Source organism: Chelon labrosus (assembly GCF_963514085.1).
Source record: "Chelon labrosus genome assembly, chromosome: 20".
Taxonomy (NCBI): domain Eukaryota; kingdom Metazoa; phylum Chordata; class Actinopteri; order Mugiliformes; family Mugilidae; genus Chelon; species Chelon labrosus.
Window position 1 is genome coordinate 685,997 of NC_140353.1, and position 18,780 is coordinate 704,776.

At 43.1% G+C, this 18,780-nt stretch overlaps 1 protein-coding gene across 1 annotated transcript; it reads left to right on the top strand.

Moving 5' to 3' along the window:
- Positions 1 to 282: 282 nt before the first annotated feature.
- prkd1 (protein kinase D1) lies at positions 283 to 18,525 on the top strand. The gene is made up of 19 exons (XM_084569785.1): positions 283 to 337; positions 422 to 591; positions 678 to 701; positions 783 to 993; positions 1,562 to 1,639; positions 2,115 to 2,316; positions 2,411 to 2,534; positions 3,101 to 3,178; positions 3,768 to 3,935; positions 4,573 to 4,684; positions 6,238 to 6,290; positions 8,734 to 8,806; positions 9,033 to 9,139; positions 9,844 to 10,005; positions 10,090 to 10,188; positions 13,249 to 13,409; positions 13,490 to 13,596; positions 16,911 to 16,996; positions 18,206 to 18,525. Exons 1-19 carry the CDS (start codon positions 298 to 300, stop codon positions 18,434 to 18,436), a joined length of 2,286 nt encoding a protein of 761 aa, XP_084425911.1. The 5' UTR covers positions 283 to 297; the 3' UTR covers positions 18,437 to 18,525.
- The last annotated feature ends 255 nt before the right edge of the window (positions 18,526 to 18,780 follow it).

Sequence of the window (18,780 nt, forward strand, 5' to 3'; positions counted from 1 at the left end):
GCTGACTTCCTGACGTTCCTCCAGCAATCTCACACCGAGGAGGCTTCACTGGTTTCCGTCATTTCGCCTCATGATTTAAAACTTCTCAAGTTTCAAGTCTTCAGCTCCTTTAAAACTGAAAACTGTAAAATGACCAAATACCAGACAGAAGAAGAACTTGTGTGGTTGTTGACTCATTCTCTAATGTCTTTATTACGTCCTGCAGCTTCAGCCACAGTGGAGGACTTCCAGATCCGTCCACACTGCCTGTTCGTCCACTCGTACCGAGCTCCAGCTTTCTGCGACCACTGTGGAGAGATGCTGTGGGGACTCGTACGTCAGGGACTCAAATGTGAAGGTACGACAGTTGTGTTGCCATGAGAGCCGGTCAAAGTGAGGACGCTCTGACTGAGGACAGGTGTCTCTGTCTCTCTCCCTCCAGGTTGTGGTCTGAACTATCACAAACGCTGTGCCTTTAAAATCCCCAACAACTGCAGCGGGGTGAGGCGGCGTCGCCCGTCCAATGTCTCACTGACGGGCGGTATCATCAACATTGGACGCCCCCTCTCCGCCGAGCCATCGCCTCCACACTACACCGACGAGGCTTTACTGGTCAGTACATCCATCCTAAACACGTATCTGTGGTTAGTTCACTGTCCTCATTTTGATTCATTTATATTTTCTTTCTCCTCATCCAGTCTCCAGTCAGTCCCAGCATGGAGGTAAGTCCTTTTAGTCACTTTAATCCTTCACTATTAAAAAGAAAGAGACGGTAACATTTTCTCGGTTATTTGTGCTCGCAGCAGAAAAACCAATTAGACTATTTTCCTGGAAGAGAGCGGCGTTCCAGCTCCCAGTCGTACATCGGACGTCCCATCGAGCTCGACAAGATCTTACTGTCCAAGGTCAAAGTTCCCCACACCTTCCTGATCCACTCGTACACCCGACCGACCGTCTGTCAGCACTGCAAGAAGCTACTCAAAGGCCTCTTCAGACAGGGCCTCCAGTGCAAAGGTGAGCTAACGCTGCCGTAGCAACAACTGTTATGATGTGTTTCACTTAAATGCTAACTTTGATGCTAACAGTCCTCCATCATGAAGTCTTAGTCTTCCTCTGTTCAGAGAGAGGTCTTCCTTTACTCATCTTCCAAACCATCTGTCTTCCATGGATATAATGTGGACATTGTTGTCCTCAAAGTGTGTCCTTTGTCCATCAGGTGTAGATGGACAGCTGGTTCTCCTGTGTGGAGTTCCACCTGACCTGCATCCACTTCCATTCAGTCCCTGTTGTATTTACATCCCTGTTGGACAGATTGTAAACTTGAAGCCTCTTCTAATAACTTTCCAGCCTTCATTTTGGTTTTTACATCTCATTTGAAATCTGGTTTCTGCTTCTACCACATAAAATGCTTTTGTCAAGTAACACTCAGTTTCTTTTCCCTTTATATATCTTTCATTTTGTGTCCCACAAACTTGTGTTTGCAGGTGGTTGGCTGTTTTAACCAGAAACATCTCATGATCTTCATCTCTCAGAACATTTTCCAGATTCTAACCTTCCCTTTACTTGATTCTTTCTTCTTCAGATTGTAAATTTAATTGTCATAAACGATGTGCCCCAAAGGTGCCAAACAACTGCTTGGGGGAAGTTTCCAAAAATGGAGGCAAGTTTCAAAATCACACAAAACCACATAAACATGTTTCTGTGTACCTTTAATATGCAGCAACGATAACTGTTACACACATAAAACAAATTTTAACTTAAACTTTAAAACCAGTTAACTCATTGGAGAAGTAAAGGTAAAAGATGACCGTTAATAAAGCTGGATGAGGCCGCCCCACTTTATCTGACCACAGATGAGGAAATTTAATAAGAGCATAGACCATTCAAGAGTCCATTTATTTGGAGACATTTCGTTTTAATAATTGACAGGATGTGACTTCATGATGATTGATGGTTGCCATTGACAACCGCTCCACAAAGCCGTCCTGTATTGACCATGACAGCGGGAAAAATGGTCCATTTTTTCTAGAGTCTATATTCAGAACAAGTAATTCACACAAGGAAACCCTCAAACATCTAATAACTGAATGTACTTTGGTGATAATATTATAATATCAGAACAAAATGCTCCACAGAGCTCCTGAGCCCGGGGGCGGAGTCAGATATTGTCATGGTGGAAGGTTGCCTTGACGACCACGACGTGGACCGAGGCGGCGGCCTGTTGGACGACATGGACGAGGCGCTGACGTCCGAGGGGGGTCTGCTGCTGGAGGCGGGGCCGAGCGACCTGTGTGACCTGCACGACCCCGACCTGGACGAGTCCAACCGGGCCATCAGGTACGCACACGCCAAACACACACGCCTACAAACACACGCCTACAGAGACACGCCCACACAGATCTAAGGCCGTGGTCTGTACCGCCCCCTGTAGCCCGTCCACCAGCAACAACATCCCTCTGATGCGAGTGGTTCAGTCCGTCAAACACACGAAGAGGAAGAGCAGCAGCGTGATGAAGGAGGGATGGATGGTCCACTACACCAGCAAGGACACTCTGGTACCGACATGTTTACCTCCTTTAGTTTCTGTTGTTGTTGTTTGTTCTACATCTGTGTTTGGTCGTCGGCTTCTAGACCAGCCCGAGCAGACATGACGACAGTGTTTTAAACATTTACATCAAATCATTTCTAACTCATTTGATTTCTCTTCTGTTGCTATCAAATAACATTCTTTATCCTGGAGTTCAGCTTTCATTGGGCGAGAGGTGGTGAACCCTGAAGCCAGTCCATCACAAACCACAGCAACAAAACTTAAAATTCTCCTCAAACAACCTCGAACAAAACTAATTTATCAATAAATAAGAATCATCTGCAAATAATAATATTCTTGAACTTTAGACAACCTTTAAGAAGACAAAAACAGTGTGGGGCCGAACACTGAACCCTGTGGAACACCATAGTTTACTTTTGCTATGTTTCAAGCACAGGTTCAGTTTCAGACTGAACCTTTCACTGCAGGTTGTTTCTCAGCTTCATGTTGACTCGTCTTGACTCTGGATATTTCTTTTTCGTTTCTTCTCCATATTTTTCTCTTTCTTCCTTTTCTGCATCTCTACGTTCTCAGAGGAAAAGACACTACTGGCGGTTGGACAGTAAATGCATCACGCTGTTTCAAAACGACACAGGGAGTAAATACTACAAGGTAAGACTCTAGTGCTTGTCGGAGAAGTTTATAAATTTAGAGGTTTACTTTCAGACAGAAGAAGAACTTTAACCTACGACCAAGGAGCCTGTTGCATCTATTACACTTGTAGAAGATGCAACAGCTTCATCGTAACATTTAAATCATCTTGTGACAGTTCAGTGTTCTGCTGGGAAACTTTTGGACCTGGCATTCATTGGTGTGGATGTTACTTAGACATGTAGCACCCTTCTACTAAAACCGGCCCAGACACCTGAAGCCCCTATTTTCAGGTCGCTACTGGATTTAGTTCAAGAAGATGATGAAATGCAGCGTTACTTCCACCATCTGCTGTTGATCTTCTGTTTTCCTCCTTCACGCTACGATGCCACGATAACACTGGCGTCGCCTGTGAAGGTTCTCATTCATCCAGGTCATAGTATAGTAAAATTAGCTGAAACAAAGACGACTGGACTAGGTGAGTTTCTCCATCAGTCTTTTAGAACCGATGACTTCAAGAAACCCAACAAGTCACAGACATGGATTACATGGATTCAAGCTAGCTGCTTGTATCGGCACTAATACTCTAAACTGGATCCTCTGTCTGCAGGAGATCCCTCTGTCAGAGATCTTATCCCTGGAGCCGGCTCAGACTTTCTCGCTGCTTCCCGATGGAGCTAATCCTCACTGCTTTGAGATCACCACGGCGTCGCTGGTTTATTACATCGGAGAGAATCTGCAGAGAGCTGAATCTTCTGTGTCAGGAAGCAGCATTCTGGTGAGACGCAGATTCAGCTCAGTATGATCTTAGGTGGTTTGTCTACATCCAAAGCTGACACTGACAGAAACAATAATTTTACCTTGTAGAACATGGGAGATACTGGTCTTCATATACAGAGAGCTGCTAAAAAGTTTTTCTACATTTCTGCATAAAAATACTCAAAACATCAACAGATTTTGACATAAATCCTGAAAGCTGACAAAGAGATGACAATCAAACACATTAAACACAATTGTTATATCAAAATGAGCCAATACTACATATCAGTGAAGACTTGTTTCCAGTATCTGCTGTGACCTGCTGCTTAGAAGTTCCCCTGGGTTCCTTTGGGACCTCTCAGACTATTATGGAGTGATCTTTGTTGGTGGACCACTCCTGTGGAGGGGAACAGTCGTCTTCTCCTCCATCTGTTCTCAGTAAACAAATACACAAGTATAATATTGTTGTTTCATGTGATTGGGTTCTCTTTGTCTACTTTTGTCCCTCTTTTGTCTACTAAAAAACACATATACTTTATAGCGACACTAAAGGCGACACCAGCCTCTTTCCACTGGGACAAATGAGCAGTAAAACACTGTGGTTGTCGATCTTCATCCACGTTGCTGCACTAACTACTGTTCCTGACCGGTTTCAGGTCAGCGGTGTGGGGCAGGATGTGGCTCGGATGTGGGAGATGGCCATCCAGCACGCTCTGATGCCGGCCGTCTCTACAGGAGTTTGCCACAGTTCTCATCACAGTGGACACAGTAAGACACTGAGCTCCATTACTGCTCACTTCTTCATACTACCACTGATGTTTGTCCCTGAATATTGTTTCCTTGTGGTGGGAGCACACGTTATTATCACTTTGGTGTAAATTGTAGATCTGGAAATCAGGAAGTGATCAAAGCATCAGCGGAAAGAAAGCAGAATCTGAAGTGTGGTCTTAGTAAAAAATGGCAGTGATCGCACTGAAGCATCTAAACTGCAAAAAATAAATAAATAAATAAACAAGTGCATCTTCATCATCCAGTCAGATGGTTGTCTTTAGTAGAAGTTATCAATATTTACTGTGGATGTGAACTGAGTTATAAACTGAGAAGTTTTCTGGGTAGCTGAGATGTTTTAAATGTGTATCCCTCCAGGCACATTTAAAAGAGGTTTATTTTTAAAGTGTGATTAATCTGTTTAATTTATTGCAATCGCATATTCATATCATGATTAATCACATAATTAAATATATATTATTAACAGCAGTGATTGAGACCAGTTATTTGGTCTGTGGACATGTGTAGTTGTTATTTTCTTTCCACTATATTACCTTTATTGGTTATTTACTGAAATCAGGATCTTTACTTCAGCTCAGATTTATTAGTGATGGACTAATTGTGAAATATTTTATCTGGTGTCCCACAAGGCTCAGTTCTGGTTCCACTACTTTTTCAGTGAGTTTTTTTTTTTGTTTGTTTGTGTAAATCCAACATCACATTTAAATGCTATGTAGACGACACCCAGGTTTGTATGGCTGTTGATCCTAATGCTGTTTTTATTTACACTGAGGACATGTTCATGAAGATTTGTTTTTATACTGTTCAATTTGCTGTACAATATTCTCCTGCTTCACAAACTAACTCCCTTCAGGTCAAATTTAGCAGAAAAGTGTGAAATAATGAGAAATAAATGTTGAATATTTACATGATAAAAAAAAGTCTTTGATTTCAGTATTTTATATATTTTATATTATAAAGGTAAAATGAAGCTGAAATAACCTGATGTACAGGAGGTTATTATGGTAAAAGCACTGTTCCGTCTTCTCCATGACTTTAACATGAAGACAGAACCGTCTTCACCGTCCTTTCCAGCTGTCAGTGTGACAGAGACTCTATTGAGAATGAAAATGGAAAAATGTAGATGTCTATTTCGGCCGTGAAAGGACTCCTCACACATTCCCAGCTCAGGTATTGCTGTAAATGTTGAACTCTCCTGCAGACACTCAGATCCCCTCAGGGCCGACGGCGCCCACACAAAACCCATCAGAGATATTTCAGGCCTCCGCTGACGTCAAACTGATCATGACTAACACTTCACTGTTTTCTGAATAAAATAATGTGTCTCAACTCTCAAAAGGGCTGCAGGCTTCGGATGTATAACTTAAAGGTCTTAATGCTGCAGTAAAATAAACTGAAACAGTTCATTTATTGTATGCACAGTTTTTATTGTATTTGATGCTCAGTGACTGTTGGTGGTGTTGTTGTATGTTTTCTGTAATAAATAATTAAGGGACGTTTTTAGTCTGACTGTGTTTGTGTCTCATCAACAGAGGAAGTTTCCATCAGCATTTCCGTCTCCAACTGTCAGATCCAGGAAAATGTGGTGAGAAAACGCAGGAAACACACACAGATGTCCCCGTCTGGCTGATTTTAGTATTTTATTTTTATTTATGGAGCTTTTAACTGCAGAAATAGTGACAGAGTCCAACTGAGCAGAAACACGAGTGGTTAGCATCTAGACAACACCAGACTATCTGTCCATACCTCCGCCGTCATAAATAGAAGAGGATTCAGAAACACGCAGAGCCTGATAGGAAAGAAAGAGATAGAGAGAGAAACCTTGAGCAGAAACCAGCTGCTATGAGGCGAGCCGTCTGCTTGAGGCCGCCTCAGATAAACTCGTACATGCAGCATATGAACATGAAACAAAAACGAGTACATAATGTTAGATGATACACGACCACAGATCAGAAACATGCAGCTCCAGACCAGACATGTTAATGACAAAGTTGGAATATAATGCAGTCTTGTTTTTGAGTTTTATATTAAAGAAAAGCTATGTTTTTAGAGCTGTACCCAGGTCCAGGTTTAGCTAGGGTTAGGGTTAGTTAGAGCAGTGGAAATCTGATCTAGAAACTACACTGAACTTTTGTCAAGAAGCTACAGTACACTTGTTCTTGAGTTCAAAATGTGTTTTATCAGATTTTCTATAATGAACTCAACAATATACAACATAGTGTATGACAGAGGTCTGATACAGAACAGTTAACAAAACTAATCAGAGCACAGAAAGTAGATAATCCACTTAATGTTGACATTAAGGTGCAGCTACTGCACTGATGCAAAACTTATGGGCTCGGCTTAAACCATAGTTTAGAGAATCAGGACACAATGAAAGCAGCAGTAACTCTGTGGAAAGAAAGTAGAATCTAAAGTATAGTGGTAGTAAATGTTTTTACCCTGCAGAGGGCAGTAATACAACCTCTAGCATCTAATCTGAGCAGCTCCTATGTAATTGATTCATTTGCATTAACTGTGGAAATCATGTGATTAATCGCGATTAAATATATTAAAATGCTTTTGGTCCTTATTTATTTTAATGAACTACATAAAATGTCAAATGCAGGCAGCAACTGTAATACAAACTTAAGCCCTTGTGCATTTTAAATTGATTTTAAAACACATGATGAATTTGCATTAAACCTGGAAATCATGCGATTAATCGCGATTAAATATTTGAATCTTGTTATTTGCCTTTTTTTTTTTTGCCTGTTTATCCAGTTGTTGGCATCAGGAACCTGGATCAGATGTAAAAGAGTAGACTCTGGAGTCAGATGTGATGTTTGCGTCACTGTGACTCTCCATCTAGAAACAGCTTCCTGTTTCTACCTCTTCCTGCTTTCTGTCACTTTTTCTTTGAGACTTTTGAGGTCAATGCGTCGATCAAGAGTCTGTACATTTACATCATAAAGATTCACTCGGGTGTCGGCGAACTCTGCCGGTGCATGCAAATGTGACTGTAGAGAACATCGAGTCCCATTTCCATGCAGACGTGCACCTCGCCGTCTCCAAGGTGAGCACGTCTTCGAGCACCTCAAATGGAGATTACTGTGATTACTCACTCAGCCAAACGGTTTCCATGGCGACGGCGGTAATTAGGCAGCGAGCTCTGGGAAGGGGGAGGAGGTTCATAATATTGTATTTCTGTCCTCTTTGCTTGAGGTGTGATATTAGGCTGTCAGCTAACGGGAGAAAGGGGAGACGTGATCGCAGACAAATGAAGGAGAAAATATTTTGCAGTTTTGGTGTCAAAGCTGTGGCAGATCACTGACGCCGTGTAGTTACGCCGAGGGAGGCGCACAGTAGGCCCCCCGGCACAAACCCCTCCTGAAGGCTGCTCCGCCAGGTGACGAATTGATGCAATTCCTTCTTTTTTTTTTTGTACCCTGTTTCTGTCAACGTGTCTCAGCTTCTCTGCTGTAGACCAACTTAACTTGTGACCAGAAACTTTCATTATCTAAAGTTAGAAGTCTGTTTCTTTTTCTCTAAACTTGAACAGATTGAAGAAGTTGAGACTTCTTTCATTTCTTGCTTCTCATTCAAGGGACGTTCCTCGTCCTGTTTCCATTGCCTCTTGTCTTTACGAGTTGCTGCTGGAGGAGGCGTATGCTAACAGCTTTAGTTGGGGCCTCTAACACACTGGATGCTGCAGTCGGCTTATGCAGCGTTAATTTCAAACTAAGGTGGAAAATATTCAGTGTCAACCTTTTTAGAACAAAACCAAGACTGAGTCTCCTCCAGATCAGAAAGGACCGGTCTAGATAGTTAGATAAAGAATAGAATAAGGTGACACAAAAGTATGTGATATTACAGAAACTACAGTTTGGTAGAAAAACCAAAGAAAGTCGTGAATATCATTAATAATGATAAACTCCAACAGAAACTTACAAAGTTAAATGTGATGCATTTATTTTATTTTTATTCTCCCATGAACACAGTTTTAAAATATAAAATGATGTTTAATGATTGTGTTGTTGTGTTTCCAGGACATTAACTCTGTGTATCAGATCTTCCCAGACGAGGTTCTTGGTTCAGGACAGTTTGGTATCGTGTACGGAGGTAAAAACACAATTAATGTTCAGTTTATTATTTTCTCTTATAAATAGAACTGCTAATGCATCAACACATATCTGCAGACTTTGATTTTTAAGATTTAAGATTTGTTAAATATTACAAATCCAGCTGCAGCTTCATTGGATAAACAGCACTAGTCAGGTGATGTTGCAGGCTGGTCCACAGTTCTCAGTTCAGCTGCTGTTCTGATGAAGACGATGGTGTGTTTCAGGTAAACACAGGAAGTCCGGTCGAGACGTCGCCATCAAGATCATCGACAAACTCCGCTTCCCGACCAAACAGGAGAGTCAGCTGCGTAACGAGGTGGCCATCCTGCAGGTGAACACATTCAGACACGAGCGCTGCAGGAGCTCCAGCTTCCTGTCGTGAAACATCTTCATTACCGTGGCAACACTGTAGGGGTGTGACATCCCAAAATATTCCAGCTCCTCTGCTGCGACGCACACCTGCACAGCTGATATCAGGTCTGATCTGATGCTCATAAAACCGTTTCCTGATCCGGTTCCTCCTGGTCCAGATTCAATTCAGTAAATTAAACACGTGAGATAAATACTGAATATCACGACGGAGTATCGCTACCGAATCACTGATGTCTCTCGAGCCATTTCACAGAACGCAGACAGATTTTACTACGAGAGTTTGCAGAAAGCGCGTATGTTTAAAAAAAAAAACTATCAGATCCTGGAAGGAGGAGGAAGATGAAAGAGGAGGAAGAAGACAAGGAGGAAAGGGAAGAAGAGGAAAAGGAGGAGAAGGTAGAAAAGGAGAAAAATGAGAAATGAGAGGGAAAAGGGGAAAAGAGCAGGAGGAAGAAGAAGGAGGATGAAGAAAGAGGAGAAGGGCTGGAAGAGGAGGTCCACTGAAACAGTTTTTTGTTGTAAACTTGTTGTGTTGAGGAGTGATCCTGCTCCATCAAAGATCTTCTATTAACTGATCAACGTGGTATTGATTGTAAATCTTTACTTCTGCTCCACTCTGAGGTGTTTCTAATGTTTCTAATGTTCTTCCTGTGGTCTCTGCAGAGCCTGCACCACCCAGGCGTGGTCAACCTGGACTGCATGTTTGAGACTCCAGAGAGAGTGTTCGTGGTGATGGAGAAGCTCCACGGAGACATGTTGGAGATGATCCTGTCCAGCGAGAAAGGCCGTCTCCCCGAGAGGATCACCAAGTTCCTGGTGACCCAGGTCAGACCAGGACCCATCGAGACTGGATCCATCCATCTCTACAGACTCCTGTGTTTATATTAAAGCTTCTGTGTGTCTGGTCAGATCCTGGTGGCGCTGCGTCATCTCCACTTCAAGAACATCGTCCACTGTGATCTGAAACCAGAAAACGTCCTGCTGGCCTCTGCAGACGCTTTCCCACAGGTGATATGATTCACCAATCAGCCATAACATTATGACTGCTAACACTGAATAGTATCAGGCAGACACCTGAACACCTAGTCCTTTAGAAGTTGATGCAAGAAGCTGGAAAAATGAGGAAGTGGAAGGATTTGATGTTGATGAGGATCAAACTGTAATCACTGAGGAGAAAAAGCAAAGGGGAAGAAGAGGAGGAAGAGGATGAGAAGCCAGCTGTTCAGAGTTCACTATTGTCACATTTCTGGTGACATTGGACCCAAATGTGAAATGTTAGAGTCAGGAGGAGCAGGCAACAAAATGACTTTAATAAAAACTCAAAAACCAGAAGTTAAGGTGCTGCAGGGACGGAGGGTGAATGAAAACACACAGACCCAAAAGAACCAAGACAAGAACACAAGGAACTGAACAGAGAGATGAACAGAAAGGCAGGCCTCTCTCTCTCTCTATATATATATATATATACCTGGCCAGAGGGGTTAATGAGACACAGGTGAGACTAATGAGGGCGGAGCCACACAAGGAGAAGCCAATCAACCAATCAGAGAGAGGGGAAGACGCAGGAAGTAAAACAAGACAGGAAACACCAAGGAAAAGCTTTACAAAATAAAACAGGAAACATAAAGAAAACCCAAACAGGGTCACAGGGAAGATTCAAAGCCAGGACATCTGTCACGTCTGCTGTGAAACATACAGAGAAGTAACTTTAAAGGACCAACAGTGGCCCCCAAAAATTAGACAGGTGGTCATAATGTTATGGCTTTTTCATTAATTCATCAGATCAAATGAAATCTGGAATATTTTTGCTCAAAAATCAGATGTGAGTATTTAAGACGACGGCCAATTTAAATCTGCTTTTTTAAAGAATCTTGATGCATCTTAATGAAATACCTGCAAAAACAGTAAAAACTAAAACTGAAGCTGGTTATAAATAAGAAGCTGAGACGCAGAGAAGAGAAGCCTGGATCCAACGCAAACAACAACACGCTGATGAAAACATGAATTAATGTGAGGAAGAGGTGAAACAGGAGAATACAGGCGGGCAGTCCATTAGCCGTCAGTGCAACTATTAGCAGCTTCCTGTGGTTTTCAGCCTCCAGAAATAGCTGCTGGTGTCAGACAGACTAACTGTTATCTGTAATGATGCATCAGGACCGGCTCAGGATTCCTCTCACACTTCACTTAACGCACGTCCTCGTCAGCTCTGAGATATCAGAAAACACAACGGGAGCGTCCCGAAGAGAGAAATGAAAACACTTTAGTCGAGTCGCACGAGATAATGAGTTTAATCTAGCTTAGCACAAACACTGCTAACATAGCTCCTTAAAAAATAAATAATATTCTGTACGGAGATCTGCAGCTCAGGAAAACACGAGTAAAGGAAGAAGAAGTCTTCATCAGTTTGACGACACTCAGAACAACAACAAACACTGACGTGATGGAAAAACCGAAATGTTTCCAGGAGATCCTGAAAAGAGGAGCCCCGTTTGGGGGCGGGGCTTAATGTGGTGACGGACAGAAAGAGCTGAATTAGTTTCCAACTAAATGGCTCTGATTGGTTGGAGGTGAAGAGGTTTTCAATGAACGAGAAGAACAGGGCCATGGACCAAGGATCTCCGAGGAGGAAGAAGAGGGGGAGGAGGAGGAGGATGGGGAAGAAGAGGAAGAAGAGAAGGAAGGGGAAAAAGAGGACAATAAGGAGGATGAGGAGGAAGAAGAGGAAGCAGAGGAGAATGAAAAGGAAAAGGAAGAGGACAATTAGGAGAAAGAACGAGGAAGAGGAAGTAGAGGTGGAAAACGAGGAGAAGAATGCGGTGGAAGGGGAAGAGGAGGAAGAAGGACAAGGGGGAGCAAAAGAAGGAGAAAGAGGAAGAAGAGGACAACAAGGAGGAAGTGACAAAGGAAGAGGAGGAAGAGGAGGAAGAGGGTCTCCTGTTGTTCTGAGTATTTGATGCTCATGTTGTCAAACTGATGAAGACGTCTTCTCTGTATCATAATCCAGATGTTTCCAGACTCTGGTTCTGGTCTGACTCTGAGTCGAGGTAGTGAAGCTGAAGCTGAAGCTGAAGCTGAATCTGAATCACTGCTTTTACTGACGCCAGCATGAACATGAATCTGGATGAAACAGTGAACGTACAGTTAGCCGAGGTCTGAAGGTCTCAGAGGAGAACTGATGCATCACTTCCACCGTCCTCCTCAGAGAGAGTGAATCATCCATCAGATCTTCATCTCAGTGGGTTCAGAGTACGTGATACTCTCTGAGAAGAAGGTCAGAGAACAGATCAGACTGTTAGTCACAGGAGAGAAAACTCACTGTGGATCTGTGGCTCTGTGGGTTGGTTGCTCCTTATCTGGTCTTCTGCTGCCTTCTGATGGATCCAGTGGCTGCCACTTCCATGAGTCATAAGAGCAGCGCTAAGAAGCTAAAACAGGAATATCAACATTATGAAGACACTATTTAAGAACACAATATGTAGGATGAGGCTCAGAGATTCTTGTGAGTCAACTGATAACATGCTAGCTAGCTCGAGGTGCTAATGTGAAATGTTGCTGACTAGCTGCCATGCTTGTTAGCAGTTAGCTAAACTCACACACTTGTTTATTTAAGCTGCCTTCTGGAACTCTTAAAGTTGTGGTCACGACATGGGAAGTCACGCACACAATATGTTTGACGTTTAGCTGTATGCCATTAGAGCACCACTAAGAAGCTAAGAGGCTAACAGTTAGCATGCTAACGAGTGCGTAACTTTAAAACCCAACATGAAGAATGACGCTCAAAGATTCTTGTGAGTCAACTGATAACTAGCTTGAGGCACTAATTTCACATGTTGCTGACTAGCTAGCAGTTAATCACATCAAATAAGCTAAGGGGCTAACAGTTAGCATGCCAATGAGTGTGTAACTTAATGTAGTTAAAACTTAATAAAAAGATTAGGTTGTTATAAATATCATCATAATATTAAAACTATACGACTAAATTACAGAATATTAAACCACAGTTTTAGTCCTTGTGTGGTTTTATTGACGTTGGGTTTTGTTTGACGCTCTTCCGTCGTCCTGCTGCAGGTGAAGCTCTGTGACTTTGGATTCGCTCGAATCATCGGTGAGAAGTCATTCAGGCGTTCGGTGGTGGGTACGCCGGCTTATCTGGCTCCTGAGGTCCTGAGGAACAAAGGCTACAACCGTTCCCTGGACATGTGGTCGGTCGGAGTCATCATCTACGTCAGGTAGCAGGAGGTTTTAGAACGTTCTCATGAATAAAAACTATAAGAAAACTTCAGTATGTGATCTAGTTTTGTGTTTTCAGTCTCAGTGGGACGTTCCCTTTCAATGAAGATGAAGATATAAACGATCAGATCCAGAACGCTGCCTTCATGTACCCTCCTCATCCCTGGAAGAAAGTCTCCCAGGAAGGTTAGTAGGACGAAGGTGTTGACAAGTCGGTTAAAATTTAAATATTGTTGCTCGTTGCTCCTTCAGGTTTGACAGTGCCTCTTAAACTTTTTCACACTCTTCAGAAAAGGTTCCAAAACCATCTCTATAGAGTTTGGAACCCACAAATAATCCACAGATTGAAGACGACTGTTCCCCTCCACAGGAGTGGTCCACCAACAAAGATCACTCCATAATAGTCTGAGAGGTCCCAAAGGAACCCAGGGGAACTTCTAAGCAGCTAAAGGCCTCTCTCTCATTGGCTGATGTTAATGTTGATGAATCCACTGAACAACCATGGTGTGATGGACAAAGACACTGCTCTCCAAGAAGAACATTTCTAAACATCATGTGGACAAGACAGAAGACTATTGGGACAATGTTTAGTGGACAGATGAGACCAAAGTAGAATAGTTTGGTTTAAATGAGATGAAACAACACTGCATCATTCCAGCATCAGAACCTCATCCCTCCATCAAACATGGGGGTGCTAATGTCCTGGTTTGGGCCTGTTCTGCTGCATCTGGACCAGGACGGCTTGTCATCATTGATGGACCAATGAATTCTGAATTCTACCAGTGAACTCTAAAAGAAAATGTCAGGACATCTGTCCATGAGCTGAATGTGAAGAGAAACTGGGTCATGCAGCAAGACAACGAGAACCAAGAACACAAGTGGTTCTACAAAAGAACGGTTCAAGAAGAACCAGATGAATGTTTAGGAACGGCCAAGTCAAAGTCCTGACCTTAATCCAATAGAAATGTTGTGGAAGGACCTGAAGCAAGCAGTTGATGTGAGGAAACCCACCAACATCTCAGAACTGAAGTGGTTCTGTTCTGAGGAATGGGCTAAAACTCCTCCAAGCTGCTGTAGACCACTGAGGTTCATGTCTGCAAATCAAACCTTCCTCCATCAACTAACATAAATGGCTGCTGTCTAAGATGAATGCTTGTGTTTCCTCCATGTGACTGGACGGTTGTTATTCATCCTCAAACAGCAGCACAGGTGAAAACTCCACCACATCCGTTCTCTGCTGCTTCGTGACTCATGTTGTTGTCGTCATTGTCCTTGGATGTGTTGGCTGGAGTCGTCCTGTCGACTACCAGACTACAGATCTGAATCAGCCCTGACTCACTCGCTCCTCGGCCGGATCCCCCGAAGCGCTCTTAACCCTCCCTCCGCCCCCTCATCCCACCAGATAAAACTCGAACTGCGCTCGGGAATAAACGCGAGTCGTTTCTGTCGGCCTCAGGAGGATTAAATGTCGTGAATAAACTCATAGTGCGTCAACAAATCTGCATTTACAAAGATCAGTTTTAAAAAGGAGACTCTACTGCCCACGAGCTAAGAGGCTCAGTTTAAAGTTTTGAACGTCTAAATAACCATCGCCTCTGACTGCTGCAGATTTTTGGCAAATTAAAGAAAAATAAATGCAGCCGTTTAGGCTTCGTCTGCTCTCACTGAAACAGGCTGTGATTTCATGTTGCCCTTCAATCCAGATTTTGTAGAGTTTACTCATGAAAGTCTGAAAATCTGGGGAGGAGTTCATTGAATTAGTTCAGATGTACTTTTTACCTTTAGAGTAACCTTTAGCACCATTAGCATCACCATTAGCATCTGCTCCAGACTTTCTGTTTAGTTCTTTTCTCAGAAACAACTGATGAGGACACAACAACAACTCCTAGCTTCTATCCACCGTCTAACAATCAGACTAAACTCTGTGAAATAGTCCAGATACTCAGCGACTACAGTGAAGAGAGGTTTCAGTCTTTGGAAGCGTTCAACTTCTTCTTCTTCTTCTTCTTTTGGGATTTTGGCAGTTTTGAGTTACTGGTCGTGTTACTGCCCTCTGCAGGATAAAAGTATTTACAGCTACAAACATCTCTTAAGAGTCAGAGTGTGTCTGTCTGATGAGTTTCCTCACTTTTGACTCACATGTTCAGAATTGTTCTGTAACGGGTCGATGTATTCCACACTTTTGTTCAGCTGCCTTTGTTTTAGGTGTTTACAAACCCAGCCAGGGTACATTTGGGTCACTCCCAATCTCTGAAACTAAATATTGAAGCCTGAGCACCTACCGTTAGCTTAGCATTAACCCCCGGTGACTGAACACAGCTCTTTCCCAGAAGTCCTGACCTCAGGTGCAGGTTTTCTCGTCCTTCAGCTCCAGATAAAACCATTGTGAGCCAGCTATTAGAGCATAGACTGTATATAAATATGGACACCACGTCTCCTCTTCCTCTCATTGGTCAAACTGACTCTATTTTCCCGGGGATACGGGCGGCGCCATCTTGTGAGTTTGGATCCAGAGTCTGATCAGTACGGTCTGAGGGCGGAGCCACGTGGAGCTGTGATATTGATGCCCCGCCCACACTTCCTCCAGACTCACTCATGTTTTAGTTTAATTAATACTACGCTCTGCTCTACCTCCACCTGTTACAAGGACATGATGGATTATACTCTGGACTTACTTATTTTGCTGTTGGCATGGCAACTGGTAGTCTAAATGATGTTACATCCTGTTTCTATAGCGTTAAATAACTAAAACGAAACTTCTCACAAAAATTGACACTTGAACATTCATCAACATTATATTAACTACCTAAAATGACAGAAACCATCCTTTAAAAAAACTTATTTTAGCCTTTTAGTTTGACCCAAGTCCCGCCCACTAACATGGAGGAGGTGGAGCCTATGACCTATACTGCAGCCAGCCACCAGGGGGAGCTCTACTTGCTCATCTGGGTCAACAGTGGCCCAACAGTCTGTGCTATGTTGCCACCCAGAAAGTGAATCCAGCCCCATAATCAGTGATTCACAACCTCCTGACAACATTCCTGCAGTATGAACAGTGTTGGCAAACTGTGTGAGGACTGACGTTGTGGTGCTTCGGCCCCCGCCGCTAACAGGAGGGCTGGATGTTTGCAGATTAAACGGGTCATGTGACGTCTCCATGAGCTTCCGTGAGAGTCCACGCAGTTCTTAGATGGAGCGATGAGGGGGTAGAGGAGGGTGGAGGGGGGGTCTGTCTATTCATGCGGCGGTCCATTCATGTGCATAATGCTAAGTGATGGAGGCCCCTGTAGACCTGAGGGGCCCCGGAGTCCCAGAGCTGTTCAGACCGCTGACCCCTGAAGAAATGTTAACATCATGTTAGCTTTGCTCATTAGCCCTGACTGGCCCCTCACCACAGGAGGGGGGCAACCCTACATCCTCCTCCTCCTCCTCCTCCTCCTCCTCCTCTTCATCCTGGCTTTACCTCACTTCTTCTTCCTTCTTTCTTTCCTTCCTTGCAGCAATTGACCTGATCAACAACCTTCTGCAGGTGAAGATGAGGAAGAGGTACAGCGTCGACAAGACCCTCAGTCACCCCTGGCTCCAGGTAAGACCACACTGAAGTTATTTTACATTTTATTTATATCGTGTAAGGATCCTAAACAAGGTCTATTTTCTGATGCTGCACTAACAAATATATTTACTGGACCATTTGATTAGATACCAGACTCCTGAACTGTTCATATAACAATCACTCCCTCTGACTGGGTCACGAGGACCAGAGCACGTTATAAACTCAGGTTTTAAACTTTTAACACAACAGATTTCTCTTGTTTTTATTTCTTTATTTGCAGCGTAAGAATGTCATAGTGTGATCTGAACTGTTTTTACTGAGGACATGAGAATAAAACATCTTGAATCTTAAATTATATGTGATGTGGAAGGAGTCACTTCTGATAATTATCCAGGTGAGCAGGCAGCTGTGTCATAGCTAACCTAATGAAACATTAAACATCTTGTTTGAATAACCTTTACTGACCCGTCAGTGGACTTGGCGTCTACGTTGCAGGTTCCAATCTGCAGAAATGCTGATAATAAAAATGAATTTATGGATTTAAATCCCGACAGCTCCTGCAGAGGCTAAAGCTGTTAGCATGCTGCAGCAGGTTGGTTAAAGAGCTCAGCTGTACAGTAAACACTGGTTCAAGAATGGGGTCAATATCAGAAGCAAATTAAAGCTCATGCTGCTTTATACTCTGACTGTTAGCTGTGAAATTATGGTGACACATTTACCATCATATCATGTGTTTATGGTCAAACTGTGGACAGGTCACTGGTTCATCCACGACTGAGAGGATCTGAACAAGAACCCAAAACATCTGTGAAGGTTCTCAGTCATCCAGGTCATGGGTCCAAAAAGGTCTCAAGAAACTAGTTGCTCTTGTTTCAGTGAAGAACCCATAACCTCTCAAACTGCTCCCTGGGCGCCTGGTACAGCTGAAAGTTACATCCCCTGGATGCATGAACATATGTTAATAATATGTGGCAAATTAAAGCTGATTATAAATATAGTTTTTACAGTTTGGTCAGATGCAACCAAGCACATCCAAAAATAGACCACCGGTCTTTGTCCACAGACTGAGAGCGTCTGTTTTGGTTGGTGTAGGTGGAGGAGCCGTGGAAAGATGTGAAAATCAAACAAACTCTTCTTTAATTATTTTTTATTTTAGAGTCTAAAACCAAACTTGAAACAGCTTAAAGACGCCAACGTTTGCTTGAACCTGACCCTGAGCTCTGTGGCTTGGTCCTCCCCCAGGACTACCAGATGTGGCTGGACCTGAGGAACCTGGAGTGTCGGATGAACGAGCGCTACATCACCCACGAGAGCGACGACCTCCGCTGGCATCACCACGCTCAGCTCAGCGGCCTTGACTACCCCGCTCAGCTCGCCAACGGCCCCCGTGGCGACGGCGTCCAGGCCATGGAGCGCTACCAGGAGCGTGACGAGGAGCTGGAGACCCTCAGCGAGAGGGTCAGTGAACTCTGAGAGAGAAAAGTCTTAAAGATCAAGGAACAAAGAATTTGCTTCCACCTAAATCCTCTTCTTTTCTATGAAAACATGTTTACTGATGGAAACCAGATTATTACTCAACAGTTTGAAGCCCAGCTACAGTTCATTATTCTGACCTAAAGATATCTTTAATCAGAAGACAAGGAAATGATCTCGTTTTTATTTTAGCTTTTAATTATGAGATTCTTATTTTGTCTCAACAGTTTCCACTTCATTATCTCGACAGTTATGAGATTTTAGGTTAGTATCTCATAATTTCACTTAATTATGTCCCATAATTAGGCTCTTTGGGTTTTTAAGTCATTTCTTTATTTTTTATT

Excerpts from the sequence above, each read along its gene's own strand:
- prkd1 (XM_084569785.1), top strand. The coding sequence starts at position 298 with ATGCTGTGGGGACTCGTACGTCAGGGACTCAAATGTGAAG. Across the intron at positions 2,317-2,410 it reads GAGTCCAACCGGGCCATCAG|CCCGTCCACCAGCAACAACA; the intron begins GTACGCACACGC and ends CGCCCCCTGTAG. Across the intron at positions 10,006-10,089 it reads CCAAGTTCCTGGTGACCCAG|ATCCTGGTGGCGCTGCGTCA; the intron begins GTCAGACCAGGA and ends GTGTCTGGTCAG.